Source organism: Pongo abelii, chromosome 16 (assembly GCF_028885655.2).
Source record: "Pongo abelii isolate AG06213 chromosome 16, NHGRI_mPonAbe1-v2.0_pri, whole genome shotgun sequence".
NCBI classification, from domain to species: Eukaryota; Metazoa; Chordata; class Mammalia; order Primates; family Hominidae; genus Pongo; species Pongo abelii.
In genome coordinates this window covers 27,461,994-27,477,595 of record NC_072001.2, presented here as the reverse complement: position 1 = coordinate 27,477,595, position 15,602 = coordinate 27,461,994, and the positions used below count along the sequence as shown (strand labels likewise).

Sequence of the window (15,602 nt, the reverse complement as noted above, 5' to 3'; positions counted from 1 at the left end):
GCACATTTGGTTTTCTTATTCAGCTTTGTCATGTCAGAAAGTGAAAACACAATGTTCTTGGCACCTTCGATCCAACTTCAGGAAGGAGGTGGGACTTGGTCTCTTCCTTACACTGAGAATTTCCCATTGTTGGTGCTAAGTGGCACCACTTGTCCCAACACAGAGCTACCCGCGTGTTGGCAGCTGACAGTGTGAGGCGCCAAGACAGAATTTCTTAACACACATCTCACGAAATACCAGTCTCATGAAATGCGCAGCAAAAAAACAGTCGGTAGGCTCAGACACTGCCATTATTGTCCTTTCCTGAGATTCACAATTCACATATAGGAGGCTCTGGGAAGCCAACAGTAGTGCACATTGCCTAATCCACTGGACCCACACCTGTCTGGTCACAGAAGCCTTTTTCATGTCCCGTACATCTGTAACTCATGCCGCTGGGCTGAGACCACATCGCACCCACTTGGGGTAGCCCTACATGGAACCTAACTGCTAGTCCCTTCTTAGGACCCCAAGCCATTTTTTGTTTCTCTTTTCATGAAGTTCCCATTAGTAACATTTGTGCTTCTCCTGCTATTAGCCTTAATTCGGCACCAGCTTACTGATACTTCTTCCCCTGGAATTACCGCCACTGCTGTGATGAAAGCATTCTTCCACTAAGAAATCGTCAGTTCAGAAAATAACATTACAGTCAGCCCTCAGTATCTGTGGGTTCCATATCCGTGGATTCAACCAACCATGGACCAAAAATATTAGGAGAAAAAAATTATATCTGTGTGTATTCCCTAAACAACACAGTATAACCATTATTTACATGACATTTACATTGTATTAGGCATTATAAGTAACCTAGAAGTGATTTAAAGCAGGGGTCCCTAACTCCCAGGCTGCAGACTGGTACTGGTCCATGGACTGTTAGGAACCGGGCGGCACAGCTGGAGGTGAGTGGCAGGTGAGTGAGCATTCCCACCTGAGCTCCGTCTCCTGTCGGATCAGCGGCAGCATTCGATTCTCACAGGAGCACCAACCTAGCATTCGATTCTCACATGAACCCTATTGTGAATTGTGCATTGGAGGGATCTAGGTTGCACGCTCCTGATGAGAATCTAACTGGTGCCCGATGATCTGAGGTGGAACAGTTTCATCCCTAAACCATATCCCCCGCTACCCCCACATCCGTGAAAAAAATGTCTTCAAAAACCAGTCCTTGGTGCCAAAAAGGTTGGGGACTGCTGATTTAAAGTAGAGGAAGGGATAGGTAGGTTATATGCAAATACTATTCCACTTCATATCAGGGACTTGAGCATCTGAAGATTTTGTTATAGAGGGGGAGTCCTGGAACCAACCCCCCATGGATACCAAGGGACAGCTATACTCTACCATGCCCATTCACCCAGGCGTTTCCATGTGGCCTGTGCTGATGCAGGCTGCCCTTGAGTTCAAGTCAGTGAAAAACTGGGGTTTTAACTTTTGAGTGCTAGGTTTGCATGTCTGGGGGCAGCCCACCAAGCTCACCTGGAGCCCACTCGTTTCTTTCTTTCTTTCTTTCTTTTTTTTTTTTTTGGAAACAGAATCTCACTCTCTCACCCAGGCTGGAGTGCAGTGGTGCGATCTCAGCTTGCTGCAGCCTCCCCCTCCCAAGTTCAAGCCATTCTCCTGCCTCAGCCTCCCGAGTAGCTGGGACAACAGGCACATTTTTTTTGTATTTTTAGTAGAGATGGGATTTCACCATGTTGGCCAGCTGGTCACCAACTCCTGACCTCAAGTGATCCACCCGCCTCGGCCTCCCAGTGCTAGGATTACGGGCACGAGCCCCTGCGCCTGGCCTCCACTCATTTCCGATCCGTCTAGGAGACTTACCGACTGCTGAAAACAGAGACATGCAAACAAGGAGCAGGACACACCAGAGCACGTCGCAGTTCATCTGCCTCTCCAGCTTGCTGCGCTTGTAGCGGGGCCCGCTGTTGTTCAGCAGAGCCTTGGTTTCATGTCCTGTCGGAGAGGACAAAGAGACATGGCAAGTCAGAGCCTGGAGCTAAGGGACCAGCTGCACAGACGGCGTGGAGGGAATTCCATGCTGCCATTCACTGGTGCTTAGGTGAGAAGCTCGGTCAAAAAAGCAGGGTTTAAAATTAATCTTACTTCCTGTTGAACAGGTCTGAAAATAAGTAAAATAAAATGAAATTAATCTTATATATATATATAAAATGACTGTGGAAAAAGAAATGGAAAGAAATAAACTACCATGCCAAGAAAGAAGGCTTTGGGTTGAGGTACTATTCAAAGAATTTTTGCTTTTGCTCCTTTCCATTTTCCTAGTTTCCAAATGTTCTACAATGGGGATATGTTACGCTTTTTTTTTGAGATGGAGTTTTACTCTGTTGCCCAGGCTGGAGTGCAGTGGCGCAAACTCGGCTCACTGCAACCTCCGTCTCTCAGGTTCAAGAGATTCTCCTGCCTCAGCCTCCCTAGTAGCTGGGACTACAGGTGTGCACCACCAGGCCCAGCTAATTTTTTGTGTGTTTTTAGTAGAGATGGGGTTTCACTATGTTGGCCAAGCTGGTCTCAAGCTCCTGACCTCATGATCTGCCCGTCTCAGCCTCCCAAAGTGCTGGGATTACAGGCGTGAGTCACCGCATCCAGCCATGCTACTCTTAGAAAACAGTGAGGGAGGCCGGGTGCGGTGGCTCACCCTCCCAAAGGAATCCCAGCACTTTGGGAGGCCAAGGTGAACGGATCACGAGATCAGGAGATCGAGACCATCCTGGCTAATACGGTGAAACCCCTGTATCTACTAAAAAAAATACAAAAAAAAAAAAATTAGCCAGGTGTGGTGGGCACCTGTAATCCCAGCTACTCGGGAGGCTGAGGCAGGAGAATGGCGTGAACCCTGAAGGTGGAGCTTGCAGTGAGCCCAGATCGCGCCACTGCACTCCAGCCTGGGCGACAGTGCGAGACTCATCTCAAAAAAAAAATGAAAAAGAAAAAAGAAAAGAAAACAGTGAGGGGAAGTGCTGGAGAACACAGCACTGTCTGGCAGCAGGTGGTGCCAGGTGCCCGAGCCTACCTGCGTAGATGACGATGCCAACGACTGCGTCCGTGTTCCTAAGGGTGCAGCCCCGCAGCAGCAGGTTTTCTTTATACAGCCCGGCCTTTTTCCCGTTGTCATGTATGCTGTGGAGGGACAGTTGGCACATGTCACGTGGTTGCAGGCCTGTACCTCATGTCTGGAGCCGCACTGCCTTGAGGAAGGAAGGCCCTGACACAATGAAAGCTTGGGGCCACCGGGATCCGGACTGGGAAGGGTACAGGGGGCCCCCGAGAGTGGGTGGCTCGCCCTGTGGGTCTCTGCAAGAGCTGAGACGGAACTGCTGTTCACTAGTCACTGGGCATCCAGAAGCAGCTTGACAGCCCAGTGTTTATTTGTTTTGCAGATGGACTTGTTTTCACTCCAGGACTGATCACCACTAGGAAGGGCAAACCCCCAACTGGTCAAGGAAGGCCTTGCTACCTGGTCTCTGTACATCTCCTTCTCAACACAGGAAATGTTACTCCTAATCAGTCTCAAGTTGTCATAAAAATACAAACATCTTTCTACAAAAGGGGACGATACTGGTTTCATTTTTAACATCCTTTTATCTTATAAGAAGTTATAAAGTTATTAGAAATATTAATATATGTGGTCTGAAATGTGGTATATTCCATGAAACAATTCTATAAATTCTGTTTTACTGCTATTTAGATTCAGAGGGATAGTCCAAGCTTAAGCTACTGGTTTTCAAACTTGTCCTCCCGGCCCACTAATGACCCACCCCAGGCAGGGCCACCAAGAGAGTGCCTTCCGAGAGGCCACCTTTTCACACCCAAACCCCCTCTCCACACACATTCCCCACACTCTCACAGCCCACATGCTTCCTGTGTGGCTCTTAGTGTCTCACCAGGGACCCCTGCAGGGGTTTCCCTCCTGCCAACTATTAGCCTCCTGACCAGGGAAATAAACCTATGTCCTAGTGAAGAAGAGAAGCTAAACAGTAAAGGCAAGGCTGAAATGCAAGCTGGGAGGATATATTTTCCACAAGTCAGTTATTTACCGACAGCAAGGGTTCTTCACCAGAGCAGACACGGGGGCCGCACAAGGGCTGTGCAGCCAACGCCGTGTCTACTGTTCGCTTGGCAATGCCAAGACGGAGTAAGGTTTTCCTTTAAAGAGAGATTCGAGACGGCAAACCACTTTGCCAGTCCCAGCATCAAAAGCCTGGCGGGTATGAGATATCCTTAGGTACAAAACCCTGCTCCACACTTGTGGAGTGAGGACACCCCCTACCACATGTCTCCTGCGGACTTCTCCAGCGAAAGCCAGACAAAGACACCATTGCACTGGGACAGTAGAAAATAACAAATCGTCTCTAAGTTCAGGTTATGCTTATTAAGGACAAACGATAAACTTAATAGAAACAAGAAAAATGTTCTACATTAAATGTTCTTAATTGTGACACTGACTTTTGAGCAACTACTGTGATTTCTGATGAGTCCAAGCCAGGCGGAAACTTGGCACCTTACACAGGTGCATCGACCTATACAGGTCCATGCCAGAAGGAAGAGCAAATGCAAGGGGACGGGGATGCACTGCTGTGTGAACAGCCCCATATCAGAAAGGGGAGGCTGGAGAACAACATCACCAACAGGTGCCTGGTGCCTGGGCTGGAGACTGCCTTGGGCTTGTGAGAGAGAGGGGCCCGGCCAAGGGCAACACAGGCCCAGGACCACAGAGGCACGAGGCTCAACTCCACAAAGACGCACACAAGAACGTGAGACGTCAGCTCCTTTGTCATGGCTGAACTGTGTCCCCTCAAATTCAGCTGGTGAAGCCCTAACTCCCAGGACTGCAGAATATGGCTGTATTTGGAGACAGGATCTTTAAAGAGATCATTAAGTTAAAATGAGGTCCTTTGTACAGGCACAGTGGCTCACGCCTGTAATCCTAGCACTTTGGGAGGCCGAGGCAGGTGGATCACTTGAGGTCAGGAGTTCAAGACCAGCCTGGTCAACATGGTGAAACCCTGTCTCTACTGAAAATACAAAAATTACAAAAATTAGCCAGGCGTGGTAGCGGGCACCTGTAATCCCAGCTACTTTGGAAGTTGAGGCAGAAGAACTGCTTGAAGACAGGAGGCAGAGTTTGCAGTGAGCTGGGATCATGCCACTGCACTCCAGCCTGGGCGATAGAGCAAGACTCCGTCTCAAAAAGAAAAAAATGAGGTCAATAGTGTGGGCCCTAGTCCATAGGACTAGGTCCTTCTAAGAAGAGAAGATTAGGCCACAGAGACACACAGAAGAAAGACCATGTGAAAACACAAGGAGAAGACATCTTGCCATCCATAAGCTGATGAGAAAGGGCTCAGAAGACACCAGTCCTGCAGACACCTTGATCTCAGACTTCCCAGCCTCCAGAACCGGGAGACAACAAAAGTCTGTTGGTAAAACCGCCCAGTCTATGGCACTGTTTCGGTGGCCTGAGCACTCACACACATCCTTTAACATTTAATTAAGCCACTTAGAAGGCCTCATGCAGTACAAGTCCCCAGGTCTGCTGACTTATCAGACCCATGTCTTCCAAATCAAAACTGGATGAGAGAACCGTCTGGTGAGAACACTGGCCGTCCACCAACAGGGCCCCATGCAGGCTCCATGGAAAGTGGCAGAGTTTGCCTGATACCTCCTGCCCCGTGTTTATTCTCAGAAGATGTTATGTTTTCCTGACCACATCTGCTGTTGGTAACGGGTCTCGTTCATCTGAGTCCCAGCATGTGAAGAAAGGTGAGGGCCAGCAACCATCAGAGGTGCGGATGAGGGCCCGCAACAGGGGTGGGAATCCTCCCCTTCCAACACAACGGTGCAGGGCAACAGTGCTGGATGTCTCCTCCACAGCCACAGGCAGCAGCGTACAAGTCAGGCACCAGGGACAGCAGTCTCCAAGCCAATTCCTCCTCAGGTCACATCACCTCCAGCAACCAGAGCCCCAGACCCTCCTCTCTGCCGTACCCCAGGTGGTAGCTCCACACTGGCATGGTCACTGGTTGTCCCTGACTCCTCCCTCATTTTTACATCCATTCAACCTCATCTCCACGTTAACCTTCTCCCTGGCTGTGTCTTTAATCCATGCCCCCTTCTCTCTATCTCCATGCAGCACTGCTCTGATTCAGGCGTCTGCATGTCTCTGATGGAGCCCGCAACACACGCTTGCTGGCCTCAGCTCCACTGGCCTGGGTTCCTCACGTGGGTTCCTCACACAGGCACAGGAGCAATCTTCGAGTGTGCGCCTGTGAGTGTCGCCTGCGGGACTCCTCATTGCTCCAGCTTGACGCGGGAGCCAGCTGACTCTGCAGCCCCTGCTTGGCCCACAGAAGGGATGGCTTCTGTGGTCTTCTGCCCCAGCCACCCCCACACAGCACATTCTGTCTACTCTGTGTTAGCCTCTGCCTGAGGGAGCCCGGCCTTCCGGCCTGGGCTCAGCTTCTGCCGCCTTCAGGGCGGTCCTCCACGCCACACTCCCAGGCCCCCCACCCAGACCAGCTGGCAGTATTCCTTCTGCTTCCGTGTCTCTGCTTCCAAACAGGAGCTGCTCATGTCCTATCCATTGCACACCCCAGTGCCTACCTCAGAGCCTGGCAAACGTTGAAGGCTGCCTGGCCCTTGGCTTTGAGCTGGGTCCATCCAGTGGGGGTGACAGGAAGGACACTGGAGGAGTGCCTGAGAGCAAGAAAAGACAGGGAGTAGGCTGGGCGTGGTGGCTCACACCTGTAATCCCAGCACTTTGGGAGGCTGAGGCAGGAGGATTGCTTGAGGCCAAAAGTTAGAGACCAGCTTGGCTAACATGGCAAAACCCCATCTCTACTAAAAATACAAAAAAAAAAAAAAAAATAGCCAGGCATGGTGGTACGTGCCTGTAATCCCAATCCCAGCTACTCAGGGAGGCTGAGGCAGGAGAATCACTTGAACCTGGGAGGTGGAGGTTGCAGTGAGCCAAGATCGTGCCACTGCTCTCCAGCCTGGGCAACAGAGTGAGACTCTGTCTCAAAAAAAAAAAAAAAAGAAAGAAAGAAGAGACAGGGAGTTTATTCCCTGCTCCCTTGTAGAGAGGCAGCACTGGCTGGCAGGCAGTGTCCCTTGACCAGGGCTATGAGTTTCCCCAGGCATCTCCCTGGTCATGAGTCCCCCAGGGCCACTCTTCCCCATGGGGCCTCATGACAGTGACTGCTCAGCGGCTACTAATCTAGTATCTGCTCTGTTCCCGATGCGTCCCCTACACCCACCCACTCCTGTAGAAACACCTTAGCAAAGATGCGCCCTTAACAAGTATCCTTCCTCATCTATATGAATCAGGGTGTTCAGTCTGCTTCCTAAGTGGGTCCTGACTGACATAAGTTGGGAGGAAGGAATGACAGATAATTCCTTCCATTGGCAAATCCTGGGCAGAATTTGCTTTAAAATAATCAGATGTTCATATTTTTGTAAAAATAATAAATATAAATAAATATTTTTGTATAAAATAATCAGATGTTCATATCTAACAAAAGTAAGTGTGGAAATTACCAGACTGTTTTGTGCTGATGTTCAATATTTTTAAGATATAAATATGTCAACTAAAGGTGGCAAGGTGAAATTAAAACATTCCAGTTTTAATGAATCTAGTTGATGCAGTTTATTTAATGCTTGGTCACTGGCAGTAAAGACATTTTGGATACAGCCCACACAAGGCTCCAACCAGACACCAGGCAGGAGGGGGCAGGGATCGTGACAGCTCTGTTGTTAGTGACAGCCCTGCTGCCTTTACTAACCATGGTCTCTGGAGGGTGTCACCCACCAGCGCGAAGAGCCCACCCCAAAATGCAGCTGGTGCTCGTGCCGGCCCTATGCGGTTGTAGGAGGCTCTCCAGCTCAGAACCCTGCTCTGTGGGGTAAGAATGGTCACCAAAGGAGAACAGAGTTGGCTATACTTGTATCCGACAAAATAGACTAAGTCAAAAACTATTCTACTAGACAAAGAAGGGTCAGTTATGCAGGAAGACATAACAATTATAAATATGTATGCATCCAATATCAAAGCACCCAAGTATATAAAGCAAACACTGACAGATCTGAAAAGAGAACTAGGGAACCTGCTTTACAACGTGAAATGGAATTTTACATTGGATGACCAACTAACCAGCCAACCTCTTTGCTTTATTCTTTAGGGGAAAGTGCAAATGTCTGATTGATTTGTGGCTTCAGAGGTGACCGCATGCCATAAAGTTGGCTGAGCACAATCAGCAGGGTCAGGCTGAGCCAGGTCTCCGTTCCCAGGAGGCCTCTCTGGGCGATGACACCCAAGGGTCGGGGCTAAGGAGTGAGTGCTGGGAACAGCTGGAGAAGGTGGGGAACAATGTTACTTCTAGATCCTAACTCTGAAGATTTCATTAGGGCTTAACTCTATGAGGATCCTTCCAAAGAATGCAGCCTTAAAGGGCACTTGAATAATGAGGCTCCTAGCACTCTTTTTCTGCCAGCTGGAGATATATTTCACATACTATAATGTTCACTCATTTAAAGTTCATACAGTTCTGTATTTTGTTTTGTTTCCGATAGGGTCTTGCTCTGTTCTCCAGGCTGGAATGCAATGGTGTGATCATAGCTCACTGCAGCCTGGACCTCCTGAGCTCAAGCCATTCTCCCACCTCAGCCTCCTGAGTTTCTGTGACTACAGGTGCGCACTACCACACCCACACCAGGCTAATTTGTGTGTATGTGTGTGTGTGTGTGTGATTTTTGTGGAGACAAGGTCTCACTACATTGTCCAGGCTGGTCTTAAACTCCTAACCTCAAGTGAACCTCCCATCTAGGCCTCCCAAAGGATTACAGGCATGAGCCACTGCACAGCCTAATTTTTTTTTCTGTTTGTATTTGTATCATCAGAGTTGTATAACTACCACCACCAGCTAATATGAGAACATTTCCTTCTTTCTTTTTTTTGAGACTGGGTCTTGCTCTGTCTCCCAGGATGGAGTACAGTGGCTACAATGGCACAATCATGGTTCACTGCAATCTCTGCCTCCCCTACTCAAGCGATTCTCCCACGTCAGCCTCCCAGGTAGCTGGTACTGTAGGAGTGCACCTCCACACCCAGCTAATGAGAACATTTTCATCACCCTAAAAATAAACCCTAGACCCATGGGCAGTCACTTCCCATTCCTATCTCACTCCACACCCCCAAACCCTGGCAACTGCCAATCCCCTTTCTGTGTCTAAGATTTTCCTACTGTGAGCATTTCACATGCGACACCTTGTTTTTGTTTTTGTTTTTTTTTTTGAGATGGAGTCTCGCTCTGTCGCCCAGGCTGGAGTGCAGCGGCGTGATTCCGGCTCACTGCAAGCTCCGCCTCCCGGGTTCACGCCATTCTCCTGCCTCAGCCACCCGAGTAGCTGGGACTACAGGCAACTGCCACCAAGCCCTGCTAGTTTTTTGTATTTTTCGTAGAGAGGGGGTTTCACTGTGTTAGCCAGGATGGTCTCCATCTCCTGACCTCGTGATCCGCCTGCCTCGGCCTCCCAAAGTGCTGGGATTACAGGTCTGAGCCACCGCGCCTGGCCACGACACCTTCTAATTCATGTTGTACTTCACATTCATTCCTGCACTGGACTCTCATGTCAGCCTGTGAGGTTGACAGGCAGTCGATGATACCTCCAGGATTAGAAGGCCAGGGCTCAGAAAGGCAGAATAACTTTCCTAAGGCCACCTCCCAGGGAAGAGAAAGAGCCTATATTCAGAATTGGGTCTTCTTGCTACAAACCCAAACTCAGTTCTGTTCTCCAAGTGCAAACGGTTAATGTTTCAAGTTTGGAATGGCAGGTCCTAAAAGAGGCAAATCTGCTGGCATTCCTGGGCTCTGTGGTGTGAAGGAGGTTACAGGGCAGCAGCTGCCTCACGAAGGCTGCAAGGAGGCCAGTGGGAGGAAGCAAACCAGGGAGCTGGCTCTGCAGCCGAGCCACTTCCTGAGCCTGGACAGCAGACCTACCTCCCAACTTAGCTCCCTGCCCTGGGCATCAGGACTGGTATGGGGTTAAGACCCCCTTTCTCTTTGCTTGCGACAGATAGCATTACCAGGCCCTACAGAAGGAAGGATTCCTGCCTGAGGGAGCACTCCTGCCCCGGGAGTATTCCTCACTATGAGGCTGTCCCAGTCCCCTTCAGGCTGATGGTCCGGGGCAGGGCTGCTCCCTCTGGTCGTGCCCCACAGTCACGGGGGGGAGTATTAACACACTGCTGCTCCACCCCCAGAGGCCCCTCCTGACTTGTCTGGCTGGGAGAGGGGCTGTCCAGGCCCTGACAGCCCTGTGGCAAGCCCAGAACACCCCGGCTGGTGGAGATGGCGAATCACCTTTAAAGAGTGTCAGGTGTGGAGAGGCCTGAATTGGCTGTGCCCACACAGGCCCAGATGGTGCGTGGGCCCAGGCTACAGGGGGCTACTAGGGTTGGACGATGGGTGGAGTACACAAGGAGACAACATGACATGACTGAGGGCAAAGCAGGAAAGGATTTCATGCTGGGAGAGCTGCTCTTCTCATGTCCCTTTCTCGGGCAACATGCCGGTGAGGACACCACGCGAGGAACGCCTGCTGGCGGCATAGGCTGGAGAAGCCCCAGTGGGCCTGGCTGGCTGGCTGCAGGCAGATGACACCCACTCAAGAGGCGTCTTCCGCAGCACCCGGGGGGAGTGCAGCCAGGCCTGGGGGTACCCAGCCAGCCAAGGGCCTCATGTGGGAGGCAGTGAGGTGCTGTGGCTGAGCGCAGGGCAGACACCACACCAGACTCCTGTCCTCACCACACTGCTACAGACAGTGGCTGAGCAATACAAGGGCCCTCCCTTCTCCTGAACCAGACCCTGCTCCTCTCGTCCACCCCAGCAGAGGGCCGTCACCTTTCCTAGGCTCTGTGGGATCCAGCAGGCTCCAGGCCTTCGTATCTGTCCCTGCTGTGCCTCCACTGCCAGGCACCGCCCTGTCACACCAAGGACAATGAGCTAGGAGTGCAGTCTTCAGAAGAGAAAGTCGACCCCTTATTTATTTATGTTTTTTGGTGGAGTTGGCACCATAAAATTATTCCAGGGATACCACTGAACATTCTCCAGAGATTGCCCTCGCCCCACCCTTCACAATCGTTGTTTCAGGTCAAGATGTCTAGCAACCCAGCACCTGCTCTCTGTAGCTGACTCGTGCCTGGGGATTCCCAGCAGTGTTGAGGATGGTGCCGTGCACACAAACTCTTGGGGCAAGGGATCAAGGAGGCCTGGGGAAGATGGCCCAGGAGTCAAGAAAGACCAGAAAAGCCACAGCACATGGGTTGTGCTGAGTATTTCCTCCCCAAATCGTAGAGGTTATATGCTTACATTTTGTTGTTGAGTTTTACCCTGCTTTAATCGGCTTATTTAAGGGGTGATTTAAGGGGTGATTTAATGCTATCCGTGTCTGATTCTCAGATAATAAGGGCAATTCCAGTGGGTGACGGGGCCATCACTTGGCTGCAGACACATTTTAGCTTTTGCTGTGGAGAGTTCACTTCCGTTGGGTCATCCCCAGCCCTACCGCCTGCCACTGTGTGCTGGGCACAGGCAGTAATGCTGGAGGTGCTGGCAAATCAGAAGACTCAACCTACACCGAAAGCTCTTAGAAATGGGGCCATTTTCAGAAGCAGATCGCTCCCACGCCTCCGTATGTCTGCGTGGCGGGAGCGGGGGGGTAGGTGGGGTAGGGGGGTCGGGGGGGACGGGTGGGGCAGGCGAGGCCACTGCCTGGGCCATTCAGTGGCTGCAGGCCTCAAAGGTCCATCCCTGCCTCCAAGCAGGACAGTGCCAGGCGGTGGCCCCTTGTGCTGCAGGGGAGAGGGCTGAGCCCACGGGAGGTGGCTGAGACATGATAGCTGGAACAGAGCTTGAGGGCAGAGGAATGTCATGTGCATCATGCCCCTGTCACAGCCTTGTTGTCCAGAAGACCATCCCCAAGGGCCCTGGCAGGCCACTCAGCAACTGCATCCTGACACTGCCTATTCTCTTCCATGTTTTTCACCACAGCACTGACCACACACACACACTCCTATTATTATGGAAATTTCCAAACAGACATGAAGGTGGTCTCTACTGCTGCCCATCACGCAGCTTCAGCAAGTGCCAACACAGGCCCAGGCCCGTGCCCTGATCCACCTCTCTTTCTGTTTTGGAGCAGGAAGGGGTTGGCCTACTAGACACAGTCTAGGTTATGCTTATTTGTTTTAATTGTCTTTCTTTCCCCCTAACTAGAATGAAATAAACACAAAGGCAGGAACTTCTGTTTATTCAGTTTACCACATTACATCCAGTGCCTTGAATGAGCCCAGCATGTAGCAGGTATCAATAAATACTTGTTCAGTGACCGAGTGGAAGCATACATCCATGAAATTCCACCCGGCCTATTCCTGCTTCCATGTAACGGGGCCATGTGTGGTCAGCTACACATCTCTGGTCACACCCATCACCTTCCGGGGCCTGCTAGCGGGAGGAAGAGCGGTACCTCCTCCTTACAGATGGTAGTGGCAAGCTTCTACTGACAACAGGCTCTTACCCACCAGTTCCAAAAGCAGCCAAGAAGGCTCAGGTGCTGGGCCACATTCCTAAACAGCTACACCATGTGGCAAAGAGTATTAAATGCATACTTTATAACTGAGAATGTGTATACACCTGCCTATATAGTTATCAAACAGAAAGATGCGCGCAGGCAGACGCACGATACTCACATGCAACCGCGAAACCTACTCAGGTCGTTGTTTGGCTTCTCGCATTCGATCACGCTGGTGAACGTCAAAGGATTGAATTCGGAGACCTAAAATAACAGCACGTAGACATTAGAGAAATCCGGGCTCAGGCTGTGCCGTTCTAAAAGGCACTTGTTTTTCTGTCTCACATCCGCGGTAGGCAAATTTCATGGGGGAAGAACTCTGCCTATGAATCTCTGTGGAAAGCCAAGGCACCGCCTTCTCCACTGTATAATAAATAACAGTTAATCATTTTATAATAAGTGACAATTGGGGGACCAGTGCTGGTTACTGGCTAGTAAGTGAGCAGAAATGACTGCAGCTCTATTGCAAAATGAGAGAACAGGCAATACAGCAAAGGAGGCCATCAATGAAGCAAAGGGATGAATGAGTTTTTTAAGACACACGGCACTTGCCCATTTCTACAGACTTAGAGAAGCAAATTCCACCTGGAAAACAGGAGCTTATAATAAATTCTATTTTTTCAACATACACTACATGATCTTCATGGATCTTTGATGAAAAAGATTTACATAGCCAATGAGTGAGCCAACAACTTCTTTAGTATTCTGCTCAATTAAAAAACGCTGACAACTCACCACAAAAATGTCTTTAGAATTTTTCTATTGATAGATAAAACAGAGCCTGGCTCATAAGAAAGGCTTAGGAGTGGGGGGAAGGAGGAAGAAGGGAGAGAAATGGAGGGAATAAGCCTTCAGTATAAATGAGTACAATTAGTGGATTTCTTTTTTATCAGCTCTCTGGTCAGGGCTGTCATTCTACTTAATCTAGCAAGTGTCATAACATGGTAAAAAATCGAACTATCTTTGTTGACACACACAAAAAGTGAAGGTGGTTAAAAATTACAGAAATGGCATAAACACTGTTGACACCACCCCAGGTAACTACGGCTCTGCCGCAACCACACATTTCCCTGCATAGAATACAGCCATAATTACTCAAAAGTCAGTTCCTACTGTTTCCCAGTGTAAAGTGTATATTAAAAGGGGCGTGTGCTAGATAATCGTAGCTCAATTCAATAACTGAAATTGAAATGCTATTTTAAAAGGCTCTTCTTGGAGTTTAATTAGCCATCAGTCTCTCTTCTTGTTGGACTGAAATGGCCTCTAGCTCTATTTCCAGAGTGAGGCTCTGTTTCAAGGAGTCTTGTGTTTATTTAAAGCCTGTGGATTATCTTGAAACCAGTGGACGGCTTTTTCCAGGGCAGACATTTGCAGATACAAAGTACAGGATGGCCATGAAGGCAGTGAGTTCCAGAGAACACCAGGATTATTCTTGGCAGACGAGGAGGGTAGGACTTAAAATATTTTGTCTCTGTTTATTATTCTTTCTCTCTAAGAAAAATGTCATGGACATGGCTCAGCAACAGTAGGACATTCTGTCTCTGGGACTTCAGAGCTGTGTTTTTAATGTTGTACCAACAATCCCGTGCCCTGGGGAGTGTGCGCAGGGGAGGTCCCAGGCACGGGACGGCTGGCTTCCTCTGCATCCTTCTGGAACTGGGGAGGATCTGGAGGATTTTTAAAACTGGAGGGATCTCTAGAGACTGGCATGGGCTGAACTGGAGCCCCTCATCCGCCACTGGAACTCATATATTGAAGTCCTAACCCCACGTAGCTCAGAACGTACCCTTATTTAGAGATGAGGTCTTTAAAGAGGTAACTAAATTAAAATGAGGTCATCAGGGTGGACCCTAATCCCACATGACTGGCGGCCTTCTACAAAGAGAAAATCAGGACACAAAGACACACAGAGGGCAGATCATGAAAGGACACAGGGAGAAGCCAAAAAGGCCTCAAAAGAAACCATCCTGCTGACCCCTTACTCCCGAATGTCCAGTTTCCAGACCTGTGAGAAAATAAACTCCTGTTGCTTAAGCAGCCCAGTCTGTGGTGTTTCATTACAGAGGCCCCAGTAAACAAATACCGAGACCATCTTTGAGTTTCTCATTTAAAAAGCATTTCATATCCAGAGCACACCTTCTGGATGAGGAAAATCCTGTTTACATTGTTTATTTCTAACAACAGGCAATACAGCAACACTCCCCATTTAGGAAATACATTGATTTATCCCTCCATCCACTCATGTCTACCCCTGACTCATTCCAAACCAGCTTTGAGGTCATGCCCAAGTTATCCATCAGTCAGACTTGTCAACCTGCCCCCTGGAGCACGGACAGAGGTAGAGTCCCCCGATCCACCCTTCTGCTCTGAGCACACTAACTCCATTCTTCTTAAAAAGTAGATATCCAGCTAGGGAAGAGGAAGCAGTTCTAGAGACGGATGGTGGTGATGGTTGCGCAACAATGCGAATGAACTTAATGCCACTGAACTGTACACTAACAAATGATTACAATAGTAAACTCTATGCTATGCATATTTTGCTATGATAAAAAATTTCATTTACGGCCATGCCACCCTGAATGCGTCCAATCTTGACTGATCTTGGAAGCTAAGCAGGGTCAGTACTTGGATGGGAGACACAATTTAAACATTTTTAAGTGGATATAAACAAACTCTGAAAATTGACTGAGAAGAAATGAAATAATCATCAAGTTGAACATAGACCAGAAATCTGGCACCTTTGAGTACAAGTACATAAAGTCTCCCTCGCCAGTAATTCGTGAGGGCACTGCCATTCTGATCATCAGCACCATCAACATAATTACGAGTTTTGGGAGGCTTGCCAAATGCCAGGCATTGTGCTAAGCGCCCTACAATTATCAGGCAACCCTGCTAGGAAGTCAGTTTTTGCACCACCTTCA

At 49.3% G+C, this 15,602-nt stretch overlaps 1 protein-coding gene across 3 annotated transcripts in view; it reads right to left on the bottom strand.

Moving 5' to 3' along the window:
- Nucleotides 1-15,602, bottom strand: part of ATP10A (ATPase phospholipid transporting 10A (putative)) — a 181,557-nt gene that overhangs the window by 45,491 nt on the left and 120,464 nt on the right. For all 3 annotated transcript variants that reach the window (XM_054531354.2, XM_024232734.3, XM_054531355.2), the window contains 3 exons: nt 12,800-12,885; nt 3,065-3,171; nt 1,858-1,989 (listed from right to left, as the gene is read on the bottom strand). In XM_054531354.2, coding sequence (XP_054387329.1) covers nt 1,858-1,989; nt 3,065-3,171; nt 12,800-12,885 — 325 coding nt within the window. The remainder of the gene's footprint in view (nt 1-1,857; nt 1,990-3,064; nt 3,172-12,799; nt 12,886-15,602) is intronic.